Genomic DNA, 10,278 nt, shown 5'->3' with positions numbered 1-10,278 from the left:
TCCAACATGAATCTTAGGCCTTCTTTGCAGATTTTTTAAATCCTTTTTTGTGCTTGCTCTTCTATCTTAGTAGTGTTGAGAGATTTATCTTCTAGCTCACTTGTTCTGGCCTCTTCAGTTGTACTCCTTTGTCCTTTCAGTGTATTGTCCATTTCTGATATTCTATTTTTAATCGTTTGGACCTCTTTCTGTAGGTTTTGCATTTCTTCCAATGTTGTATCTATCTTATTTGATTGTTCCTGTAGCACTTTCCTGACTTCTTCTGTATTTTTCTCAACTCCATTGTATAGTGGTTTGATGCACTTTATAAACATTTTTCTGAATTCCTTCTCAGGCATTTCCAAGGCCTGCCCATCTTCCAGTATGGAGTATAGGTCTACTTCCAACTCATTTGCCTCAGTCACTTTATCTCGTTTCTGGACATGTGGTGATATGGTCATCTGTTTCTGTTTTTTTGGGCATATTCAGGAGTTATCTGTGGCCTTAATACTTAGATGGGTGTATATTTTTTATTTTTTATGCTTTCTGATTGCCTCCAGGTAGATGTGATCAGGAAATGGGCTTCCCTTTTCACTCTTCTTCCTGAGAAATTTCAAGATGCCACTGTTGGTCTTTGTGACATAACTCAGGATTTAATTTTCAGCCTATTTCCTTTTTAGTCTGCCTGTCTGGCTCCACTATCCCCGCTCAGGCCTTTTCCCTAGTAATAAACAGTTCAGGGCCGGCTGTGATCGTTTTGCACTACTGTTTGGTTTTAAGTGGAAACTGTCACTTTAAATTTTGATGAAATCTGTGCACATGCCTAGTAGAACGTTCCGGGGGTGGGGTGTCCACTCACTCAAGCACCTCCTCTAGTCACCAGAATGGAGGTGCACAGATAAGGAGAGACCAATGAACAGATTTTAAAAAAAGCATCCACACCTTTATCTCTGTGGTTCTTTCAGGTATCTGTGGCTGCTCTGATACTTTCCCAGCTTGGTTTCACCCAAGATGGCAGCTCCGGGAGTAGCTGAGCATCTTGGATTAGAAAGCACTGGATTTCTTGCCTCTGCTACAAATTCTCCTAGCTGTAAGGCTTCCAACCTTCTACCTATTCCTTTATATGTGGTTCAGAGTTCTGGCACCATCCCCTGAGCCTGCTTGGCCCGGTATTCTGTGTTGTTGCTGACGGAGCTCCTCACTGCACGTCTACCCAATTCGCCATCTTGTTTGTTCTTGGGGATTAACTTTTTAAGCAGTGTTGTTGTTGTTGTTAAGTGCCCTCAAGTTGGTTCCAAATCAGTGACCCTGTACAGGATTTCTAAGGAAAGGCTGGTGGGTGTGACCCGTGAACTTGTGGGCAGCAGTCCAGTGCTCATCCTACAGTGCCATTTCACCAGTACCACCATATAAGCTGCTGTTGTTGTTAAGTGCCATCAAGTCAGTTCTGACTCATGGTGACCCTGTATAGGGTTTCCAAGGAGCAGCTGGTGAGTCTGAACCGCTGACCTTGTGGTTCAAACCAACCTTGTGGTCTAGTGCATTATGCCCAGCACCACACAGCTGGCATTATATTACATAAACACAGTTAGAAGAAAATTAAAGCATTGATACAAATTTAGATAAGTCACATTTATCAAGAAAACTCTTTTTATACAATAATTTAAATTAAATCACATAAAGGACACGTAGCAAACACAAAATGCTTAACCCTAGACTTCCAAAGTGCTTGGCAGCTATTTTAGGATAATTAAAAAAGAAAATAAATATGCATCCTCAAGGTGACTCTCTGAACAAGAGCACACAGGTTTCTAAAAATAGTCATTAAATCTCTAAGGCCAAATTTTACACTTATTCTGGTTATTTTGTAACACTCCAATTATGTCTTACTGAAATAGTTCAGGATTTAAAAAAAACAAAAAAAAAAACAATAGAAAACAGAAAAAAAAAATTATTAGGAGAAAATAAAAAGGATTCGTTGATCATACAGATTAAAGATACTGTCAGAGTCTTAAAGAACCAATCAGTCATAACCTCTGTTGTTGTTGTTGTTAATAAAGTTCCTCAATTCAGTTCCGACTCATAATGACCCTATATAGGGTTTCTGAGGAGCAGCTGGTGGTTTGCAGTCCAGTGCTGAACTCAGAGAGTCACCCCACAAGTCCATCCTTTAGGAACCCTGGTGGCACAGTGGTTAAGCGTTCGGCTGTTAACCTCAAGGTTAGTGGTTCCAAACCCATCAGGCACTCCTTGAGAGAAAAGACTTAGTGATCTGCTCTTGTAAATATTTGTTGTGTTGTTATTATAGCAAAGTGTTGTGGAGTGGGTTCCAGCTCATAGTGACTCTGTATAGGGTTTCCAAGGAGTGGCTGGTGGGTTTGAATCACCAACCTTGTGGTTAGCAGTCCAGTGCTCATCCTGTAGCACCACACCAGGACTTGTAAAGATGACAGCCGAGGAAACCCTACGGGGCAATTCTACTGTGTCCCGGAGGATCGCTAGGAGTCAGACTGGGCTCTATGGCACACAACACAGTGGTCTTTAGAAAGTCCTCTCCACGAGGATGTGTCTGTGTCTAGAGGCATTTCTATCATTAAAGCTGCTACTTGTTAACATGGAAAAAAGGTCGAACTTATTCACCAAAGCAGGAACACGTGATAAAAAAATAAATACAAGCAAATCACCACAAAGAAATCGATTTCTTTTCCTGACACTTGCAGTTGGCATGACATTTTACCATTTCCTAGAGGTTGTCTCTGAAGCACTTCTAAATAAGCACATGTTGTTAAGTGCCACTGAGCCAGTTCTGATTCATGCTGACTCTCTAGGGTTTCCAGGGAGCAGCTGATGGATTTGAACTGCTGCTCTTGCGATTAGCAGTCCAGGGGTTGTCCTACAGCGACACAGCAGGATTACACAGTAGCAGTCTTAAATATGGCATGAATACCCTTCTTTACTCATACCTATTCCAGCACACCTAAGGAATAGCACACCTTCTAACACACATTTCAAACTTCTTGCCTTCTTGGAATTTAAAAACAAAAAAAGTTCATTATGAATTTGTACTCATATATTCTTTGTCTAGATATAATGCACAGCAAGAACAATACAAAAATAAAATCAGGTCAAATTTTATACATATGTGGGCTTCAGAAAGTTCACAGAGAAATTCCATTCTCTTTTTAAAATTCCATTTCCCACGAACGTTTTTAATTCCCCTCTTACATACAGGGTAGTGCTTTCCCTTAGATTTGCATAGCCTTTGCCTAGAATGCCTTCCTCATTGTTCATCCCTCCTCCCGAACTCCTCAGGCTTGTTGAAAAGTGACAAGGAAAACAAAATCCAGTACGTAATACAGAAAATATTTACTGAAGCTTTACTTTGTGCTGTTACGCCCAGAATTTGGGGTCCCCAAAGACCACCCAGGAGCCGTGTACCGATGCAAATACATAAGGGAAGTTTAATCAAGCTCGAGGCAGGTCTCTAACCTTATCCGACGCAGCGGAATAGGGAAAGAGCCCTGAATTCATTGTCTGCAGGGTTTTTATAGAATTTTCAAACAGCTCAGGTTTCTCAGCTTTACAATCTTTGGATTGGTTAACAATTGGCAAACTATGAGAGGTTACAGTTTAATTGGTCAGGACTGGTGGTCTTTGTTCTTAGGCTAGGGTAAAGGAAAACATCTGGCCTCTGGCCTTGAGCTGCCTGGCTATTTATACATATATCATTTTCTTGGAGCTAGGGGACGTGTTCCGGCTAATGTACAGAATGGAGATTGACCTTGTCTCTGGAGAGAACTAAAAACTGAGGCCTTGTCTATTTAAAATGCTTTCCTGAGCCTGACTAGAGTCTAGTCAAGCAGTCTCTAGGTAGGCAAAATCAGGTAAAATCAGTTAGGTCCTTACAGTGCCAGGCACTGACATGAATTAAAAGTACTTCACATGAATTTCTTCACTGTATCCTCAAAGCCACCGTAAGAGTTTTTCCTCATTTTAAGCAAGCCGAGGATTAGGCAGGGAGAGACTTGCTTGAGGTCTCAGAGCTAATTGCTGGAGAGCCTGAGACTACAATCTAGGCCTGATTCTAGGACTGTGCTGTTGACCTTAGACACAACCTCTTCCCAGAAGCACTCCTCAAAAATGAGTTGGCACTCCCGCTTCTAGGCTCTCAGAGTGATTGGAATTTACTGTCCTAGTAGCTTTAGTCCTACAATGAAACTGCTTGTCTACTATAAGCTTGAAGATGAAAACGATTGTTTTCTTTACTATTCTATCCACAGCCCAATGCCTTGTACATGGAGCTCAGGAAATACATGTAGAATCAATAAGGTGCCCCCCAAATAAAGCCTCTCAGAATGGCTTACCTTTGGAGGGAGACCTATCCGATGGAATTTTCTCCCTACTTTTGGCACTTTCTGCAAAGCATACTTCTTGCCTCTTGACTTTGCGCGGTCAATTGCACTGTAGTTAAATGTCTCACTGACCAGCCAGGCCACCTAGAAACATGCATGGTGGAAAAATGGTCTGAAGTTTTAGATGCACCAGAGGACACATGTTAGTGCTACAAATTAGCAAAGGTCAATTCTATACAACAGAACATTTTGAAGAAGTGTTCAAGTAAAAACGTATAAAGACCAAAAGAAACCTAACAGTCTTTTTATGCTCCAGCTCTCTGATGGGTCTCTCCTCTCTAGACACTAGGTCCTTCCCTTGTTTTCTTTAGCATCTCCCGGCCTCACATGGACAAGGCATAGTCTTTGCGGATACTTGTATATCAATTTAGTAGTGGCTCATGAATTTAGGTTTGTTGTTGATGTTATGTGCCATTGACTAGCTTCCAACTCATAGCAACCCTGTATAGGATTTTCAAAGAGGGACTGGTGAATTTGAACCACTGACTTTTCGGTTAGCAGTCCAGTGTTTATCTTACAATGCCACACCAGGACTCGACTTTTAGTTTGGTGATAGTGTGCTGTTGGCTCAGTTCTGATTCATAGCGACCCTAAATAGGGTTTCCGAGACAATATTTTAGGGGATCAGAAAGCTTCACCAGTCTCCTGTAGAGTGGCTAGTAGATTTGAACTCCTGACCTTAAGATTAAGAGCCTGATAATGTGTAACCAATAAGGTACCAGGACTACTTGACTTTTAGTTTATCGGAAAAAAAATAAACTCTACTTTGTTGTTGTTGCTGCTGTTAAGTGTCATCGAGTCGGTTCCAACCCACGGCAATCCTGTATAGGGTTTCCGAGGACTGGCTGGGGAGCTCGAACCACTGACCTTGAAGTTCAAACCGACCTTGCAGTCCAGCTCATTAACCCACAGAGCCACACCAGAACTCCAGGCTCTATCATTAGGAATTGCTAATGAACTGGTCACAGATAGATAATTAGGGAGTAAATTAAAATGGTGGTGGTGGTATGTGGTCGAGTCACTTCTGACTCACAGAGACTCTGTATCAGGTTTCCCAGGCTGTGAATCTTTATAGGAGCAGTAAGTAAGCCTCATCTTTCTCCCACGGGGTGCCTGGTGGACTCAAACTGCTGACCTTGCAGTTAGCAGCCCAATGCGTAATCTACTCTACAACCAGAGCTCCCAAATTTAAAGAACAAGAATAAAAATAAATTCTCCGTTTACCCTTGTTTTAGGAACAATTCCAAGATGAAGCTTTTCATCCACAAGGTAGGCTCCAGCTTCAGAAAGGTACCCCTGATTCGGGAGCAAGCAACCTCTCCCGAAGCAGCAAGGGCAGAAGACCTTATGAACATACTTGGTCCATTTGGGGTTTAATTGACCATAAGGCTCTTCAGATTTCGGTTTAAACACACCAACAGTTTTCTGTAGGGGAAAAGAGCAGAAATCTTAGCAGATTTTCACCATCTATATAAACATCCACAATATGTTTGCATTCTTAAACCTTTTAACTGCTTCCCACCACAGACTGGAGCCTAATTCCAAAATATTATAACATGTTCAGTTCCTAGCACAGTTTTACATGACTCCCGTTCAAAATTCTATAATCAATAATCCTTGGGGCCAGAGGCTTTCAAACTGTGTTCTGAAAAGCCCCAGGGGATAGGAGGGCAGGGTTCTAAGACCCCAGAGTCCTTCTCAACCAGATTAACTATGGTTTCCTCTGTTGTACAAGATTGGACTTCTAAGTAGGAAACAATTCCAGGGATTTAAAAATGTTTAAAAACCACAGCTCCAGGTCAAATAGTAGTATTATTTCCTATCTGTCAAATATTCAAATCATACCTTATTTCATTGTCTACCTTTCTCACTAGAGTGTACATCAATCCTAAAAGAACAAGGACCCTGTTAGAGCTGTACCCCCAAGTTCTCAGTAAAATTCCTGGTACACAGTAGGTATATGAGTATAGGGTAAATGAACTAATGAATCCAGTGACAAAACAATATCTCTAAAATACAAAGGTAATTACTGAGCCTTACCCGACAGAACTATATTATAAGTTAGGTATTATAATTCAGGCTTTCTACTGCCGTTAAGATTTGTTGTTGTTGTTGTTAAGTGCCGTCGAGTCGGTTCCGACCCATAGCGACCCTGTACAGGGTTTCCGAGGGTGTAAATCTTTACGGGAGTAGAAAGCCTCATCTTTCTCCCGCGGAGCAGCTGGTAGTTTCGAACCGCTGACCTTAAGGTTCGCAGCCCGATTCGTAACCACTACGCTACCAGAGCTCCCTCGGAAATCCTGTACAGGGTCGCTACGGATTGAAACCGACTCGACGGCACTTAACAACAACAACAACAACAACATAGTGCAATACAATCAGAGTCACTAGTAAAAAAGTCAGTAAGAATGAATTAAGAAACCCAACTTGGGAAAACAATCGGGAGACCTACATTTGTGGAAAAAATGCAATTAGAAGATAATGGGCTGTTTTCTATGAACTTTAAAAAAATCCTCTCACAGATATTTAGGTCTCAAAAAAGATCTAACTTCAAAAAACAAGATACAACTTCAATTTTGGCCAAAAAAAAAAAATTAATTGAGATTAGAATTGTTCTGGCCAATGAAAAAAGGACTGTTGATGATGCATCATGCAGAAAGCTTTGAAGACGACAGCATAGATGATTGAAAGATTCTAGACTCAGGGGAACAAAGTCCCTAGTCAGCCACTCCTTTCTGCTCTAGAAAGAGACTTTGGTTCATCTGACTTGGCCACATTCCAATGCTTCTAAACTTCAGTAGGTCAGGTCACCCTTCTCTGGGACAGTGCTAGGAAAAAAATGTCCTTGGGCAAGATTCTCCTCCAAAAAAAGATCAAGGATGATGGAAATAACATGAAAAAGGTTTCAAAAGGTTAGCCTTCCACTGTGGAGGGCTAATATGGTTATCATCTGTTGCATGGTAAGGATTGAGGAATACAAGCCCAATAAACCTTTACTTGACTGTGAGGATATGGCAAGTACTTTCAATCACATGGAAAATAATAGAATAGCAAACTATGCCTTAAAATAAACAGTTCTATTTCTAAATAGTGGAGGACTTTAGTAAAGACAAAACAAAAAAAACTGACCTTTTGAAAAGAAGGTGCAATCAGATCAGAAAAATATCTTCAGTAATCACAATGACTTCACATTTAACTAAGTGCTTTCCAAAATTTCTGTTATATATAGTAGGTCTGTGAAATTCTCACCCTCTTAGGATCCTTCACAAAGTAACTTCCGCTTGAACCTTGAATGATTCTTTCCGGGAAAACTCCACATTCTATTGCTTGCTCTGCTTTTGATACAATATCAGCAAATTCTGGATCATTGGAGAACGTATTCATCTCTGAAGTCACTCCACTTACTGCATTAAGAAAATCAATGTAACTATGAAAAATAAAGAAGAAGACCACCCAAGAGATTGTTTATAATGTGGAACTGCGAGATCTGATAAGCTCTAGGACATAAAGGTACAGAAATGTAATCAAGTATTGTACGGACTGCTTTCATCTGCCTACTTTTTTTCTTTCCTAACCATACCATTCATTTATGTTTCATGTAATGACACATAGAAAAAAACTTTCACTACTTGTTAAAATAATCACATGAATACCCCTCATTTCTTTGAACTCACTTCCAATGATTTTGTTTTTCATCCTACCTCAGCCTTCATCTCCACAACATATGCAGTTGTTGTTGTTAGGTACCATGGAACTGTCTCTGATTCGTAGCATCCTATGCACAACAGAATGAACCACTGCTTGGTCCTGCAAGATCCTAATAAATGTTGTGTTTGAACCAATTGTTGCAGCCACTGTGTCAATCTATCTGGTTGGGAGTCTTCCTCTTTTTTGCAGACCCTTCGACTTTACTAAGCATGATGCTCTTCTCCAGCAACTGGTCTCTCCTGGTATGTCCAAACTATGGGAGACAGACATCTGGGCTTATAAGGAACATTCTAGCTGTACTTCTTCCAAGACAGATTACCCACTCGTCTGCAGTTTGTTGCCCTGTAGTTGGCTTGCATGTTGCTGTGATGCTGGAAACTATGCTACTCATGTTATCTGTGGTGGACAGGTTTCTGTGGAGCTTCCAGACTAAAAACAGATGAGGAAGAAGGAATAGGCCGTCCATGTCCGAAGGATTAGCCACTTAAAACCTAATGAATAGCAGTGGAACACTGTCAGATATAGTGTCAGAAGATGAGCCCCTCAGGATGGAAGGCACTCAGAATATGACAGAGGAAGAGCCTCCTTCAAAGTAGATTTGACTATGATGATGTGTATGGAGAAAAACTTTCAGGATCTTCATTTGCTAATGGGGCAAAACTCAACATGAGAAGTGGCTGCAAACAATCTTAGGAGGGGGCTTCAAAAAGTCTATGGGAAAAGTGAATGTATGAAGGCCCCTTGTTTTTGAGATCTTGTCATTACCAATACCTGCCACCTCTACGTATTTTGGTTCTCACACATCTCTCATCTTCCCAATTCACTCCCTCGGGCACCGAGCAGTAAATTCTTCCATCCCACTCTTGTTTGTTGTTGTTAGGTGCTGTTGAGTCAGTTCCAGTTCAGAGAGACCCTATGTACAACAGGACAAAGCACTTCCTGGTCCTGCACCCACCTCCCAATTGTTACATATGAGCCCACTGTTGCTGCCACTGTGTCAATCCATGTTGTTGAGGGTCTTCCTCTTTTCTGTTGACTCTCCACTTTAACAAACATGATGTCCTTCTCTAGAGACTGCTCCCTATTGACAACATGTCCAAAGTAGGAGAGAGAGAAAGTCTCGCCACCTTCACTTCTAAGGAGCATTTTGGTGATCTACAAATCATCCATCTACCATATTATCTATCTATCTTCCTTCCTTCCTCCCTCCCTCCCTCCCTCCCTCCCTCCTTCCTTCCTTCGCCAGTTTCAGTTATGGTCAATCATCATATAAACACTATCTTCCTTCACCACCTGACAAAAATCCCAATTCTGAATTGCCTCAGACTCTGCCTACACCCAGGCAGCTGAACCTGGCTAGAGAACGGATACAAAGAGAACACTTGGTCTCACTTTAAATTCATCACCACAAACGTCAGGTGGACATGACTTCTGGGAATGACCCAGTCCACAGACTTCTGGACAGCTATGCCATATTCCTTTCTCTCAAATTCTCAACATATTTCCTCTTCCATTCACTCTCTCTCAGCATGTAATCTAGCTACCTATTTCTATAAGAAATCAGAAAAATAACTTTCACCATCTACACCTACCCACCACACCACTCTCATCTGTCAGCTTGTCGCACTGTGTTGGCTTGCATGTGGCTGACATGCTAGAAGCTATGCCACTGGTATTTTGAATATCAGCCAGGTCACTCGTGAGGGGGAGGGCAGATTTCATGAAGCTGAGCTTCTAAAGCAAGACAAACTCAGAAGAAGGAGAGGTACATTACCACTGAAAACCTTATGAAGAATAGTGACACACTGTGAGACAGCAACAGAATACTGACTATTGAAACCTGATGAACAGCACAGGTGTTCTGTCAAACAGAGTGCAGGAGGATGAGCCCGTCAGGTGGGAAGGCACTCACAACAGGACTGGGGAAGAGCTGCCACCTCACAGTCGAGTTAACTATGATAATGCAAATACAGTAAAACTTTTGGGATTTTTCATTTGCTCATGGGGCACAACTCAAAATGAGGAGAAGCAGCTGACCATTAACATCTACAACATGAAACATACTAACGATGAATCTAGAAAAATTGGAAGTTGTCAAAAATGAAATGGAACATATAAGCATCGATATCCTAGACATTATTGTTTTGTCAGGTGCCATCGAGTCAGAACCGACTCATAG

General features: G+C 41.4%; 1 protein-coding gene across 1 annotated transcript in view; it reads right to left on the bottom strand.

Annotated features, from left to right (window-relative positions):
* Window positions 1-10,278, bottom strand: part of PI4K2B (phosphatidylinositol 4-kinase type 2 beta) — a 41,444-nt gene that overhangs the window by 17,938 nt on the left and 13,228 nt on the right. Inside the window, exons 2-4 of the mRNA XM_006866298.1 lie at window positions 7,641-7,795; window positions 5,616-5,816; window positions 4,344-4,475 (exon numbers count right to left, since the gene is read on the bottom strand). Coding sequence (XP_006866360.1) covers window positions 4,344-4,475; window positions 5,616-5,816; window positions 7,641-7,795 — 488 coding nt within the window. The remainder of the gene's footprint in view (window positions 1-4,343; window positions 4,476-5,615; window positions 5,817-7,640; window positions 7,796-10,278) is intronic.

Source organism: Chrysochloris asiatica, unplaced genomic scaffold (genome assembly GCF_000296735.1).
Source record: "Chrysochloris asiatica unplaced genomic scaffold, ChrAsi1.0 scaffold00089, whole genome shotgun sequence".
In the NCBI taxonomy this organism is placed as follows: domain Eukaryota; kingdom Metazoa; phylum Chordata; class Mammalia; order Afrosoricida; family Chrysochloridae; genus Chrysochloris; species Chrysochloris asiatica.
The sequence above is the reverse complement of the archived record's forward strand: the minus strand, read 5'-3'. Positions and strand labels throughout refer to the sequence as shown.